The 15,116-nt window shown below is 53.8% G+C and overlaps 1 protein-coding gene across 2 annotated transcripts; it reads right to left on the bottom strand.

Moving 5' to 3' along the window:
- Positions 1 to 447: 447 nt before the first annotated feature.
- Positions 448 to 14,913, bottom strand: TTI1 (TELO2 interacting protein 1). 2 transcript variants are annotated; one of them, XM_027895082.1, is made up of 7 exons: positions 12,616 to 14,913; positions 11,966 to 12,157; positions 11,036 to 11,184; positions 10,084 to 10,224; positions 8,567 to 8,771; positions 7,806 to 7,893; positions 448 to 1,921 (listed from the first exon to the last, which is right to left on the bottom strand). In XM_027895082.1, exons 1-7 carry the CDS (start codon positions 14,894 to 14,896, stop codon positions 1,687 to 1,689), a joined length of 3,291 nt encoding a protein of 1,096 aa, XP_027750883.1. In that variant the 5' UTR covers positions 14,897 to 14,913; the 3' UTR covers positions 448 to 1,686. The 2 variants fall into 2 exon arrangements, with proteins under 2 accessions (XP_027750883.1, XP_027750884.1); XM_027895083.1 differs by having other exon boundaries at positions 11,036 to 11,187; positions 11,972 to 12,157.
- Positions 14,914 to 15,116: the final 203 nt, after the last annotated feature.

Here is a 15,116-nt window from a genome sequence, read left to right as displayed (position 1 = left end):
AGGTGGCTGTGTGACAGGCAGGCCAGCCTCTCCTGCCACCCACACCCACCCGCTGAGGCCAGGGGGGGAGGTCTCTGGGAGAGCACTGGGAGACACTGGTGCTGTGGTTCTGTGCAGTGAGCTGTGCCAGAGCCCAGGCTGGGGGATGTGGCTGGTCCCTGGGCAGTGATGGGACAGCGCTGCCCTCAAGTCCTGCAGCACGGTGAGCCTTGGCATGGGCAGGCTGGATCCTTGGAGCCCCCACTGCTGCAGAGGCAAGCAGAGCCAGGCTGGCTTGAGCATCCACACCTGATGGATGAGTTTTATCAAGTGCTACAACAACCCAGAAAACTGCACCAGCCCCAAGGGCGCTCAGAGACCGAAGGCAGTATTTCACCTCCCTGCCTGCCCTGTCAGACCTGCTCTGAAGGCTCCTTTGTACAGAACCCAACCAGCGTTAAGCACTGAACAGGTATTAAAAAAGGATAAAGCTGACCTGCAGCCCTGTCCTGCTGGGTAAAAAGCCACTGACTTGTGTTGTCCCTGGAGAAGCAACTAGGAGTAAAGCCTGAATAAAACCAGGGAGATGAGGGGAGGTAACCTCAGCTGAGGCAGGTGGGCAGCAGTAGCAGTGCCCAGCAGGGACATGTTTTGGATGCTCACCCAGGATCCCCAATAATGATGCACAAAGCCTGCTCCACGTAACAATCCCTTTATTGCTTTGGGGGTTTTTTTGTTTGTTTCTGAGCTTGCTCCCGAATTTACTGTCAAGATCTAATCCTTTTGCTTCACTTGCATAGAAGTTCACGTGTCAGGAGGCAGCCTGCTGCCAGGAGCCACTCGGGTGAAGCTGAGGGATCCAGGAGTCCGTGAGGTTTGTGAGCAGCCAAGCAAAGCAGTGCCTGTGGGCAGGTAGATATTTCACCTAATTCCCCTTGGGGGGGGGGATGGGATTAGAAATGGTGTGAGAGAACCAGGTGACCTGAGCACAGGAGAAGTTGTAAATCACTCCCAGGTGTAAATCAGGGCTGGCTGATTCTCTACAGAACCTCACAGATGGTGAGATGGGGAGCAGAGCACGTTCAGCAGTCTCCAGCCAGTCTCAGCAAACCAGCTGTGAGGAGCAGCCCCAATGCTTCTGAGAGGACATGCTGTTCTTGCCAGTAACACTGGTGAGAAATTTATTGGGAATGCACTTTTTTCCTGAGATTAACTGGTGTTTAAAAAATCAGGTTTTTAGTGCACCCCAAAACCACATTGTCTTGAAAAGGGTTAAGGCGAGAAAAAGCTTTTGTTTTGACCTGGCAGTCACTGTCCAGCTGAGAACAGGAGGGATCATCACGGCTGTGAGGAGGTCAGAGGGGTGTGGGGGATGCTGAAGGGGCACCCCCCAAGGATCAAGGGCTGGGAAGTAACTTCTGGAAGATGACTCACTCTTCATACTGAAGAATTTGAAATAGACGTGCTGTTTTCTCTGCACGTGGTGCTGGAGAAGGTACAAGTCAGTAGGAGTCAGGGTCATCCACCTCATCCTCAAACACTGCTTCAAAAAGCAAACCTTCTGCCAAGAGGTGTCTCAGCCAGTGCCCCGGACTGGGCAGCCCTTCCTCTGCTCCTGACCGACTTGGCGCCTCAAGGACGGCATTTTCCCAGGTGAGCTGTATCCTGGCGGTTCCTCTTTCCCCTCCCAGCTGCCGTGTGGGTCTGTCAGGGGGGAGATGCCTCCCGAGTGCTGGCCCCTGGCTCCGTGCTCTCCTGCTGCCGCAGCCTCTGCAGCAGGAGCAGCGCGTTGTCGGTGAGCTCGTTGCGCGGCCGCCCCATCCCGCCGAGCCTCACGGGCTGCAGGCTGGCGTGGGGCGGCTCCCAGGACTCGGGGCAGCACACCTCGCTCAGCAGCAGCCACGTGCTGTCAGGGTCCACCTGCATCAGGTGCAGGAAAACACTGCGGGAAACAGAAGGGAGAAAGGAAAGGAGAGTAAGGAAGGAGGGCTCTTGGTTGGCGCTTGACGGTCGTGAGGAGCTGAGGAAAGCTTCGATGGTGTTGGTGGCCTCTGGCAGCCGAACAGGCTCAGCAGATCGTTACAGAGGCCAGTGCAGTGGCCCCTATGCCCAAGAGAAGGCAGCTCTGTGTCTCACAGCTAGAGGCACGTGGGAGAAAATATTTACTGTGCTCCGCAGTCAGTTATGGACATCAAACAAGCAGCTGGTGCAGAACTGACCCAGGCTTGGCCCTGGCATGCTGCTGGCACAAGCCTCTCTAAACTAGCCTGTCCCACATGCAGAGCCCTGCAGTCACCTCCCCACCACGTGCTGCTCGTTTCTGGGATCTTTTGGGCAAGAGCTGCTGCAGAGATCTTAGAAGAAGCTGTCTGTTTTGTTCACCACCCCCTCTGATATTTGGGGAGAGCTGCCTGGGCTGGACCCCAAGGGAAGCTCAATGCTGTATTTGAGGACTTTTTGCTCAAATGAAGTCTCCCTCCATCCCAAGTCCTTATCAGCTGCCTCAAATTTTCTTCTTTCTGCACGGCACCTTTTGGAAAGCAGGATTTTAAAACAAAACACAACCTTCGTTAACAGCAGAATGAAGGAAAAGAAGAATCTGCAACTTCCTCCACGGCTTTACTGCGGTGCTGATGGTTTTCACTTTGCATTTCAATACCCCGGGAAGATGGGATTTACCTTTCCAGCATGCCCTTCACACTGGGCTCCAGCTGAGCTGCTGGGACGAAGCTGCTGCTGGAGAGCAGGAAACTCGAGGAGCTAAAGAGCAAACTGCTGATTTGTGTGACCTACACTTACCCACCCACTCCTGCTCAGGAGGTGTACTGGGCTTAACTGGTATTAAGTTCTCTGGCTGTGCCCTGGCCAAAATTAGAGTGGAATTTGCAGGCTGCCCTGACAGCCCTGCAAGGCCTCTACCTGCCTGGTGCTGAGCGCTCTGTGAGCACCACTGGTAGTCAGCACTCCACAAACCTACAGGACAGCTTTCCAGGATCCCAGTGAAGCCCAGCCACAAAAGTCTCAGTTCTCCAGTTTCCACTGAAATCACAGGAGACCAGCAACGCTCAGGGAGGTAACGGGAACAGAAACCATGCTGCCTTGTCTCTGCTCCCCCAAGGAGCACGGGACTGAACCTCCTTTTCTAAAAGCAAAGATCACCTGCTACAAAAGCCACATAAAATCTGACTGCTGCCCAAACTTCTCCCTGAAGAACTTTTATCCCTCAAGTGAGCTTGCTTCCTGTGTAAAGCAGGGAGAAATCCCTTTGAGAAGCTCTCCTCTGAAAGGGAGTGTGGTGCCATGGGTGACTTGAAAGAGCACAGAAAACGAGATGAAGGCACGAGAAAGCTCCCTCTCCTCTTCACAGCAACCTTGTGGATGTGTGACTCGTTATTCCACCAGCAGCCAAAGCTGCTGCTTTTGCATCTCTGCTATTTACACCTCGCCTGTCCCTCAGGGCGGGTCTCTGAACAGCAAGGGGGGAGATGTCACCACTGAAGCTGTTGGCAGCATCCCCTCCCAAAGGTGCAGGCAGTGCCTATCTGCCTGCTCCAGAGGAGCCAGCAGGAATGTGCTCCACGGTGATAGCTGGGCTTGGCAACAGCTGCCTCGACAAAATGACTTTTTTTCTGTGGGATGGGGTGGCCAGATGCAGGTGAGCTCACAGGACTCCTTGCTCCCCTGGCTTTGTTCCTGCAGCTCTGCTGACTGGAAAGGGAGGACTGGCCCGACTCGGTGCCAAACCGAGGCTGGCTGGCAGGGTCCAGAGCTCACACCACTGATATCCCAGCTCCAGCTCTCCAAGCCCTGTCCCTGGTGCTCACCTGGCTGTGCCAGCATGAACACACAGCTCTGTCTGCCAGCAAACACCATGTCCCAGAGCTTTCCCCCCAGTTTACCACGGGCTGCTGCAGAGAGGAAATCCTCACTCCTTACAGCTGGGAAAGGGCTGAGCAAAGGTGGTGAATAGCTGGGAAGTAAACAGGGGGATGTGGAACACTGTTGAGCTGGCTGCTGCTCCCCAGCACACGCACAGCTGCACCTCTTACACTCACAGCGCAGGCACTCTGCTCTCCAACCTCTCCACAATCAGCTGCTCCGGGGGGAGATCGACCCTCAGAGATTACCCAGTCCTTGGAGCACTGCTGCCTCTGGTGCCCATAATGGCTCGAGGCTGTGATTATCTCTGATAGCCTGGAGTGCTCTGCAGCTTAAAGAACAACTTGACTTTTACATTCTCAAACTAACTCTGGGGTAGTTTCCAAGCAACCTGTTTCCATAGCAAAGATTCCTGGGGTTAATCCAAGTTTGTTTTCTGTTGTTGCCTTTTTCTTTTTCTTTTAAATATCACTTTATTGAATTTTGCCTCGTGCAGGTGGCTGTTCTGGTGTGCTTCAGCCCGGCCTGGGAATGACAGCTGACAATCAGTATGCTGCAAACCACACAACCAAAACAAAAGAGGTAAGCTGCATAATCAACCTCGGTATCTCAAAAAGGTCCTGAAATAGCTCGTATTTGTCCCAGGTGTACTGAACTTATTCTACTAGCACAGAGCAGTTGGGCTATTCCATTGTCTTTTCCCAAGCTCTATGCAAAGCCACAGCACAGGGAGCAGGCTGGCTGAAGGACAAGGCTTTTCATCCCTGCTGAATGTTTAACTGGATACAGCTCACCACAGACTTCAGTGAGAACTGGGAAAATTATTTCTGCAACTGGAGGGGGGGGGGGGAAAACCCCATTCCTATCCAGAATGTTGACTGAAAGGTCAAACATAAACTCCACAGGCTGTAAACATTCAGTAGGAATTAAGTGTAAATTTTGAAACAGTCAGTTGAAACAGAAAGAATGGAAGACTACCTGTCAGTCTTGACAGAGGCCAATGGCAATTTCTTAATCTCTTTTCCTTCAAGGTTTTATTTCCCGGATTGAAAAGCTTGTCAGGGATGATGCAACTTCACGGATTGACAAGAAGCTTAAATTTACATCCTGGAACTTTCACCACCTCCCCTGGCCTCGTTCCCAGTGCTGAGGTCCCACAAACCCCCTTTTGCTGCTCAAGTGTTTCTGGGCACTTCACCCACCCTTGCACTGGTTCATCTTCAATGAAGGTAAAGACTTATTTAGTGCCCCCTGGAATTCCCAAGCTGTTCTTCAGTAGGTTTGGTCTCTTGGGGGATTTTGCATTTGATTTTTTGTTTGTTGTTTGTTTGTGTTTTTTTTTTTTAAAAAGCTTTGGATAATACTCTCCTGGAATACTCCCAGCAGTCATCTTCTAGTAAAGCCTATTGTTATTGTCCCATTTTTTCTTCCTCAGACATGCTGGAATTCTTTTTTTCCCCAGCATCTATTTTTGCCTGTTGAGTATTGCATGAAGCTGCAGTTACAAAAAATCACTTACTCCCACTGCTTCATCTAATAAAGCTACAGGGTCCCATAAATGGGATTAAGCAGCCTCCTTGGGGCATGATAACATCCATGGATGACAGCCAAACTCTTTTTTCCCTTCCCCCCCCCCCCCCCCCCCCCCCCCCCCCCCCCCCCCCCCCCCCCCCCCCTTTTTGGCTCAGCACCTTGGCCAAAAATTCCTGCTCAGCCCATTGCATGCCTACAGAATCCTCAGAGAGTCAGTGCAGGGTGTTTGGAGCTACAACCGACCTTGTTCTTGACAGGTCACAACCCATCAGTAGAATAAGAATCCAAAGAGCTGAGCAAAGGCCAGTTAGTATAAATCACTATGGCAAGCTGATTCCAAACATCCTTTTTACCTCATATGATTTCTGCAGTGATAAAGCTGAGTTATGTGACGTACACTGGCACTCAGGCTGGGGCTAATATTAGTTCTGGTCTATCTGTTTTTAGAAGCGTTTAAAATGCAGAATTTCTCATGTATCAGGCTGATAATGTTGCCCTTGCCTAGATGGAAAGGGCCTCATGTGTGACAACCTGTGTCATTTTGCTGGATTACTTTCAGGCACGTGCAGAGGAAGGAGAAGGGCCAGAGCTTACAGGAATGGGGTGGTTCAGCAGCTGCAGAATGGAAATTGAAGCGTGGTGAGAAGTGATTTTTATCCAGGTGCTGGAGCTGATTGTTACAGTGCAAACTAATTTTGACTTTCCCGAGCTGAAACCTTGTATTAGAGTACTGTAGTTAAAAGTGAGTGTGATGCCATTAACTCTGACCCATCCAGGCTCCAAGACCGGGGATCACACAAGACTAAACTAAAAAAAGAAGCCCCCAAGTGCTGCCACGTGCATGGTTACTGCCAGGCCAGACATAATGCATGCCTCAGTGCATACATGTGTCTAGTTTAGGAGGAGAGAGCAAGGACTTCAGTGAGCAGCTTGGTTCAGTGACATATGTGAGGTATGGTGCATCAAAGGCGTGGGGGGAGGAGCAAAACATATGGCATTTTTCCCTTGAAGTAGAATAAAAATAACACGCAGGGGAAAAAATGCTACTTGCCCTGAACTTCGCTGCCCTTTTCCTCCAACAAGTGAGCTCGCTTCAGCGTGCAGCTTCTAAAAGGGCTCATTTTGTATTCCCTCCACCCCTGCTGAGGGGGGGAAATTGCACAGCTTCTCCAGCTGCTTAGTTAATGATTTAAAAGCCTCAGATTCCAAATATCTAGATGAATCGCGGCGCTCTGCTTTCCATCCAGCACAGACGACGCTTTATTGCAGCGAGGGTCTGCGTGCCCACAGAGCAGAGCCCCCTTCTGCAGAACAAAACGCCGCTGGAGCCTGCTGTGCTGCCGTGAAAAGCCTCGGAGGTAAAAATAAACCTGCTCCCCACCCGCTCGGGGACACAAACAAAGGAATGCTCCAGCCCCGGGGAGGGCTCGTTCGGAACTGCTGCCCGGCCGCACAAAAGCCACCGCGCCCCCGGGAGCCCGGGCTTTGTGAGAGGGAACGGATGGGATGCCCTTCCCTCTGCTTCCCTTTCCAGCAGCCTGCGGAACCTGCTGGCTTCCCTCTCCCCGCAGGGCAGGGCAGGGCTGGCCACACAAGAAGAGGGGGGTTGGTTTTCACCCCCCCCTGTCCTTCAGCAGAGGGGCCCGGGTTTGTGATTTATGTCCTGTGTTCTGTGACTGGACTCGCTTTGTCTCCTGAAATCTCCGGCCTTGGTTCCAGGTGACAACATGTGACAATAGTGATTTCTTATCCTGACAGCGGGAACATGCTGAGGAGGATTTTGTACACCAAGCAGCAAAATAACGTCTGTCAACACTTTATAGAGCTGGTGTGTGTGTTCACCTAAACTGTTTGTGCTCCTTCAGACTCTCACAGCCTCCTCAGAGCAACAGTGGTGCCAAGACTGACAGCTTCCCAAACAAACTCCGGTCCACCTGGCAGAGCCTGGGTTGGTGTGATCACAGGAGCCCAGGGAAAATGAAAGGATAACAGAAGTAAATCCCCCAGCCTGCAGAAGGTATTAAGTGATAAAACACAAGGGAATGCCTGGCACATCTTCTTCCATAGCTGTCTTTCCTCTGCAGTTTGATGCCACCAGTGGGCCAAGAGCCTCAAGTTTTTGGGCATAGGAGGTGGTTAGCAGAAAGGCAAGTAGCAAATCTTCCCCTCTGTCCCCAAAGATCACCTAAAAGTCAACTGTAACTTCTGAGCAAGCTGACAGCTGACCTCTCTAGCTCATTCTGGGGAGTAAAGGATACTTCACCACCGAAAACTTCCACGAGAGACCCTGTTGTACAAGGACTCAGACATGCCAGAGGGAGGAATGAGAAAGGTGCAAAAGGAATGGGATGACCGTGCTCCCTCTGTTCCCCGTTATCTGTACACCCAGCACACCTGCATTTAAGAGACATTACCTCTGGGCAGCTTCTTGCAGTTTGACGGGTTGCTTGGCGCTGAGGTAAATCAGGCAGGCATCTGCCACTTTATTCAGGTCACTCTCGCCTGCAGAAATGGAACAGGAAAGAAGGGTAGGAGGTGACCTCCTCAGCGGCTGCTGCCTAATGGAATCAGCTCCAAATTGGCAGCAAGAGGCTTCTGAGCCTTTGAGCTGTCTGACCCGGAGCTCTTCTGACCTTGCCTCTTAAGCATCTTGCTGCAAAGCCAGGAAAGCAATCAAGGGCACTGAGAGGAAAAGAGCAACTCGCCAGCAAAGCTTCTCCCTCATCAAAGTCAGCTCCAGAAATTTAACTCTGATGAATTTCTGAGAGTTTCATTCAGTAGAAGAGTGTGGTGTGCTGGACTTAAAGGGTCACCCAGAGAGATGCCCCAAAGTGGAACCAGTCGAGCTGGTCAGAACTCTTATCCGGGCTCCAGTTTGTCAGGTAAGAACAAACCACGGCCCAACAGCAACGCAGACACTCCACAGCCCACTTCCCATGCACAAGTGGGATAAGCAGTCAGATTTTTCCATGTACTGGGAACCTTCTCTCCTGTTTGTCTCCTGGGGGAGTGCCCAGCACCTCTTCACAGAGCTCCCAGGAAGACAGACTCAGGCTGCAGAAGGATCAGGGAGTCAATCACACGGGGCAGCAGAAGGAGAAAGCAGCAAGCTGAGATTAAAGAAGAGGCAAGGCTGGCAGAGATCCACCCAACCTGTGCTCTCCCTGGTACTCACCCATGTCCAGCTTCTCACAGAGAGAGCCCAGGCCCTGCAGCACAGCCAGCTGCAGCTTGAAGGCGAGCGTGTGGCTGTACACGGGCCCAGCTCTGGCACTTGCAGGGGCCTGGCTGAGGAGGGAACTGGTCAGCTTGGGCAGGACGTCTTTGGAGAACCTCTGCCTCAGGAAATCCCCACAGGTTTGAGCCAAGGTACACAGCACCTAAGAGAGACATCAGTTATAGGGGTGCAGGCTGCATGAGGGCCTGGGAGGAGCTCAGTGATCCACACCAGCTCAGGGGGTTCAGGCATTTGTTCCCCCTGGAGAATTTTTCTTTTTTTTGCAGGCGAGAGCAATGTGACCACATCTGCTGCAGCTTCCCCATAATGAGCAGAGGGCGAATGTTTGAGAGGCTGAGTGAGCTGCACCCTGCTCTGCAGTGTTCACCTGTCTGACCTCCTGGGCTGCCCTTCCCTCATTAGCACAGTAAAGGTAAGAGCAGCTGTGCAGTCTTACTCAAAATTACTAGAGGAGCCTCTGATGGAAAATGCCATTAAATATCATCATATCATTAAATCCCCTTCGTGGTGCAGACAGCCCATCTTTCCAAGCACCCAGGGGAGCAGAAAGGCCAACTGGCCACAGCACAGGGCACCCAGCACTACTGGTGTGTGCCCAGGATCAAACCCAGACTGGGTAGAGAATGGCCCTAACTACATGTAAAAACAAAAGGGGATCCATGGGGCCAGAATGCTGATTTCTCCTGAAACTTTACTGAGATCTCATGGTCTCAGTGTGCAGGACTGAGATGCTGGTTATGTTGTGTTTGCCTTACACTGATAAGACACTTCTTGTCTTGGAATGTAGGCAGGAAGACACTCTGAGGGGAATTCATACCACAAAACCCAAGCTGGGTGCTAATTGTAATGATCACTTGAACTTTTCAAGAGGTAATTAGTTTTTGTATAGCAATCTCTCCCTTCTTTGAGGACAGGCACATGACAGATATGGCTACTCTGAAATTCTAGTGCGTGGCTTCTTGCATCTGGGCAATTAAAACTCTCTTTATTCACACTGAAGGGTTCTAAAATGAATCTCATTCTGCCCAGCAGATGAATCCCTGTGAAACCCCGGGGCTGGCAACCTCTGGAAACGTGCTTTACTGGCCATCCTGTGACTCAGGAGGAGACTAGCCAGCTGACAAGGTCAGGAGCTCTTTAATAACGTCATTATAAGGCCAACCCTTTGTTTAACCTCTCCCCTCCCCTGCCACTTCCTCAGTCGTGAAATATTCCCTTATCTTCAGTCTGAGACCTCCAAAGGGGGTGCTGGAATGGTGCCAAGGGTTCACCTGTGGACCAGCTGCAGTGGGAGCGGTACAACCCCACCCACTGCAGGGCGATGATCCCACGCTCCAAACCACATTTAAACCTCACTGCACGAGCTTGGTGCTCCTCTCCTGGGCTGCAGCACTGCTTCAAGCCACTTCCCTTCCAAGCCCCAGCCTGAGGGCTGCTGGCAGTCACTGCCATACCTTGAAGGCTCTGAGCACTGCCAGAGGGTCGTCGCTGATCAGCCGGGTGACGAGAGCTGGCCAGACACGGTGAGCCATGGGGAGCAGATGGTTTCCATGAGGATGCAGCACAGTTACACAGAGCTCCAGCACGTCCAGGACCTGGCCAGGAGGGGAGGGAACAGACTCTGGAGTGCTGCAGTGCCAGGCATTCAGGTGGATCCCAGCATCCCACCGGGAAGCTGGGAGGGTTTGAATAGCAAAGGGTGTGGTTTTACTGCAGCAGGAACTGGGACAAGTGAACAGTGCTCAGAGCACAGGCCTGTTTGGAAAGGCACAAGTACTGCAGTGATGTGCTGGGTACAGAGCTGGGCTGGGAGCAGGGCAGGATTCCTGGCCTGAACTGCACATTCAGATCCCGCAGGGGCAGCAGGATCACCTGGCAGAGCTGGGGCCTCTGGGCTGAGAATCTGGGTTACGCCTCACTGCTGCATTCTCTGTCTCGCTTTGCACTTTAAAAGGAGGCCACCTTCAAAGGATTTTCATAATTACAAAAAAAAGCCAGGCTTTTAGCCCTGCTTATCATCACCCCAGCAACTTCAGAGACATTCATCAGCCTGTGCACTGCAGCCTGAGGAAGGGGGATGGGAGGCCAGATGGGAGAAAGATGCTTCTGCTTCTTCCACCAAAGGCTGAGGCACAAGACTTTAACTGTCACGAGCGACAAGGGAAGGCGCCCAACACAAAGCCCCCCTCAAGATTCTGTTCGGTTTGGCTGCCATTCCTAACCCAAACCGCTCCCAGGAAAACCGTCTCCCCTTTTCTTGCCAGGCTTGGAGGATCTGTCCTGCTCGAGCATATGGCAGCACGAACCTGGGGATGGCAGGGAGCCCAACGTGCACGGTGCACACGCTGACGAGCTCCCAGCCCCTCCGTGGGCACCATCTGTCCCCTCGGAGCCGCCAGCACCGACCTTGAGCCGCACCCGGAGGCTCCCGTCAGACAGCAGGTGGATGCACCTCTCCATCACATCCCGGGCCAGCTGAGCGTGGATCGGCAGTGCAGCCTCTCCCTCCGTGTCACCGTTGTTGGGCTCTGTCTCAGCAAGCGGGGGAACCTTGTCTGGAAGACAAATCCATTCCTGGAGCTACGAAAATGACTCGGGAGCTCTGGGAGATGGCAATACCTGCCCACAGCCACTCTGAACACTCCTGAGTGAGGCCTTTGGCATTTTTTAGTGTAATTAGACACAGTCAAGCCTATGCTTGAGTTCTGTGAGGTAGTGTCAGGTTCAGATAGGGTGGTGGGACCAGGGAAGGTTCGCTTGCTTTACGGGACAATGCAGTTGGTCTGACATTTGCAGTTTCTTCTCACCATGGACTTATTTTCCATTGATTTTTATTAAAAATGAAAGGCCTGGGTATTTAAAGATGAAGTATTTAAAGGTCAGGATTGCAGCACAGCCCAGTAAAGACTAAAAAGTTCCCTGTATGAATGTCTGCAGTGCCTGCCCAGGCCAAGTGAGAAGGGAGGGGTGGCATCATTAGCCAGGAGAAAATGGCACAGGGGTTCCCAAGGGAACATAAGGAGGAAAATGCAGTAGGATCCTGGAAAGAGGAAACTTCTGGCCCTGAAGCCAAATAACCTGTTACAAGGTAAGGAAAAACAGTGTGCTCGTGTCTTAGAGCTAGAGAAGCCTTGATCTGCAAACGTTTTGCTCCCGTCCTCATAAAGAACAAAGCAAGAACACCCAGCAGCCCCTTGCACGAACCAAGGGCATCTCAAAGTACACCTGAGACTGTCAGCTGGGTCCCAGGTCCCCCATGTGACAAAAGGACACCTTGGAGGTCACGCTCTCTCTGCAGGCTGAACATGCTCCTCTCCAGCCACGCACGGTACTGACCTGCCTCCTCCTCCTCCCCCGCGTCAGGAACGTCACCCTCTGCGATCTGCTTCTGCCTCACGTAGTCAAGGAAGAATCGTTCCATTTCTTGCCTTGTCGTTGTCACCTCGTGCTGCCCCTGAACGGGGCTCAGTCCCTTGCCAGTCTGCCCTTGCTGGTGCTGCTCAGCGCTGCACATTCCAGACCACTGGACTGCAAAAGAGGAACCAACGCGTCACTGAACGGCCACGATCCCCTCCTGCAAGTCAGCAAGGTGCTGTGATTCCCTGAGAGAAGAGCTTGGCTCTCATGGGACAGCACTACAGACCCAGGTGCCTGCTGTCACCTCCCTGCCACCTCCCTGATGGTATGGGAATGTTAAAACCAAAAAGCAATACACTCCATGTACTCCTACAGAGCACTTATGGGGAGCAGTGAATCCTTCCTTTCTCAGCCACAAAAGGCCCACCTTCCTGCAAGGCTGCAGGCCAGACAGAAACCGGAGAGAGGAAGCTACTGGTGATCTTTGCTTGAGCACTGGCCACCAAGCAAAGTGCAGGTGCCATCAAGCTACAGCACCTTGGCTACCCCATGACAAGTGGAAAGGTCCAAGACAAGCACCCTCAGTGACAGCAAGGCTGAGTTACACAAAGTAAACATCATTTTGGTACCTAGAGCTGTCATGACTGAGTGGAGGACCCCGAGGAAGGTGGAAGCCTGGCTGTTGTAAGACTGATCTAGGGCAGACAGGACATCTTGGATAACGTCTTCTACCAGTGGCAGCAGGCTGGCATCTGAGTGCCTCAGCATTGTGTCCAGGACCTGGGAAGCATGTGACTGATGTGCCAGCTGGCGCAAATTCAGGGAAATCCCATTCACCAGATAGTCAGAATTCTCATTAATCAAACACTGCACCGAGTCGTAACTGCAGGCCTCGCATATGTCTGCCAGTGTCCCCAGTGCTGTCTCGCTGATGAGCAGAGTCCTGTCTCCAGCCTTTTCCAGCACAGGGTACAGAGCTGAGAGCAGCAGCAGCCGGAACTCCTTCCCAAGGACGGCAGCGAAGCAGCCAATGCCCTCCAGCTGGATGCAGATCTGCCAGATGTTGCTGTTCATGGAGCGGGTCGTGACCTGGGGCTCCGGGGATGGAAGGAGGACGCTGCTGCACGGACTCCCTAGACGGGCAGCGAGTCCTGAGCGCTGCAGAGCGTGCTCAGGGCTGGCTTCTTCTGCGTCAACGCTGGTGATCAAATACCAGTTCGCCTGGTCGGTGTACTCATCCAGAATGGAAGTTACGGACCCTCTGAGATCATCCACGCTCGGCGGGACTTCCCTCTCCTGCAGGACATCCACTCCCAGCCCGGCAGCTCCCGTGACCAGCTCGTTGAGGACCATGGCTGCCTGCTTTCGGTACAGGCTGGACTCGCTGTACAGCCCCATGAAGTGATCCACCAGCAGGTAGAGGTTCCCGTAGTAGCCAAGAACGCGGCACACCTGCTGAAGGAGCTGGAAAACTCTCTCCTCCGTGAAGAAGCGGAAGTATTTCTTCTGGCACCTGCCCCTCTGCACACCCCGCTGCCAGCAGCCCGGCGGCCCCCAGCGCCGCTCCTCCACGATCTTCACGTCCGTCACGTCCAGCTCCAGGACCTGCACCAGCGCCCGGGACAGGCGCTGCAGGTGGGACGCGGAGTTGAGGACGACGTTGATCTTGGGGCCCAGCAGCTTCAGGTAGCCCAGCAACAAGCTGAGTGTGGAGACCTTGCCCGTGTCATCCTGGGAGTTCATCAGGCGAGGAAGGGCCGTGGCCAGGGAATGGAGGTTCTCGGAGAGGACGTCAGCAAGAGCCCTGCTCTGTGCCACGACCCTCTGCTCTGCGATGCCCCGCAGAACCTCGTTACACCTGCTCTGGACTTCGTTGCTTTCGTCATTAACCAGCCCAACCAAGGCCTTTAAGAGGTGACTGAATGAGTCTACCAGTGACTGACTGCAGTTCCTCAGTAAGTGGTGGACCAGTTCCACCAGCTCCAGTCTCACCTTCCAGTGAGGGTGAACTGAAGAAGATTCAACCACTTTATGCAGGAGGATGGAGAGTTTTTGAGCGGTACTTTTGCTCCACTCAGGTCCTCTATGGACCATTAGCTCTGATATTCTGCTTTGTTCCACTGGCAGCTTCTCCTTACTCTTTGGGACTCTGGCTAGCTGTGCATCGGACATTACTGAGCCAACAATCAGATAGAAGAGTCTGATGGCAGAAACGGTGGTTTTGTGACCTTGTTTGATGTCTCCAGTAATAACCCGAGACAGTGTAATGGAAATCCCAGGCAGAAAAGAAGCAAACAAATCCCCACACTGCTGTGCTTCCTCTTCATCCAGGTGTCGGTGCTCCTGGCAGTCACACTGCAGAACCAGGACCTGTAAGCACTCCAAAGCAGAGATCTTGATTTGCTTTGCTTTCTCTTGCTCCGCAAGGCCCAGAAGCAAAGACACGGCAAATCCCAAGAGCGGTAGGGCGGAAGGTTGGTACAGGGACAAGACAACATCCCCATAAGCCGAGTGCATCAGGGTGTGGAGCGCCTGGATCACGGCCAGCTTCAGCTCCTCGGACAGCGGGGCGGGCTTGCCCGAGCCGGGCGGGGGAGCCAGGCAGGTGCAGAGCTCGGAGAAGAGCTCCTGCAGCAGCTCCCGCTTCCTCACGCACGTCGCCGCCAGCACGGAGGAGATGCACTGCACCAGGCTCTGCACCAGCCGCTCCTGCTTGGGGCCCGGCACCCGCAGCGCGAAGCGCAGCGGGAACAGCACGTACTCCTGCAGCTCCTGCAGGGCCGCGCCGCTCACCGCGGCCAGGTGCGCCTGCAGCCGCCGCACGTTCTCCACCGTCTGCGCCCGCGTCAGCTGCACGCAGGCGGGGCGCAGCGCCCCGAAGGCGGCCTGCGGGGTGTCGAACACGGCCATGCCGGGGGGGGGGCCCTGCCCGGTGCCGGCACCGGGACCGCGCCGAGGCCGCGCCGGGCGGCCCTGAGGGTGCCGGAAGTGACGCGGAGGCCCCGGCGCTGGCGGCGCCACAAAGCTCCCGCGGGCGCGGGGCGGGCGGCGCGAGGGAAGTCGCGGCTGCGGGCAGTGCGCAGGCGCGGGCGATGCCCCGGCTCCCTCCGGCGCTCCGTAGGCGGCCGCC

The sequence above is a fragment of the Empidonax traillii genome, unplaced genomic scaffold (genome assembly GCF_003031625.1).
Source record: "Empidonax traillii isolate 1590-97213 ecotype Southwest subspecies unplaced genomic scaffold, ASM303162v1 scaffold448:size1359114, whole genome shotgun sequence".
NCBI lineage: Eukaryota > Metazoa > Chordata > Aves > Passeriformes > Tyrannidae > Empidonax > Empidonax traillii.
This window is presented reverse-complemented; position numbering and strand designations above follow the sequence as displayed.

Coding starts and splice junctions, on each gene's coding strand:
- TTI1 (XM_027895082.1), bottom strand. CDS start 14,896: ATGGCCGTGTTCGACACCCCGCAGGCCGCCTTCGGGGCGCTGCGCCCC. Junction 11,185..11,965: donor GGGGGAGGAGGAGGAGGCAG/GTCAGTACCGTG, acceptor TTTGTCTTCCAG/ACAAGGTTCCCCCGCTTGCT. Junction 1,922..7,805: donor CTGCAAGAAGCTGCCCAGAG/GTAATGTCTCTT, acceptor TGTTTCCCGCAG/TGTTTTCCTGCACCTGATGC.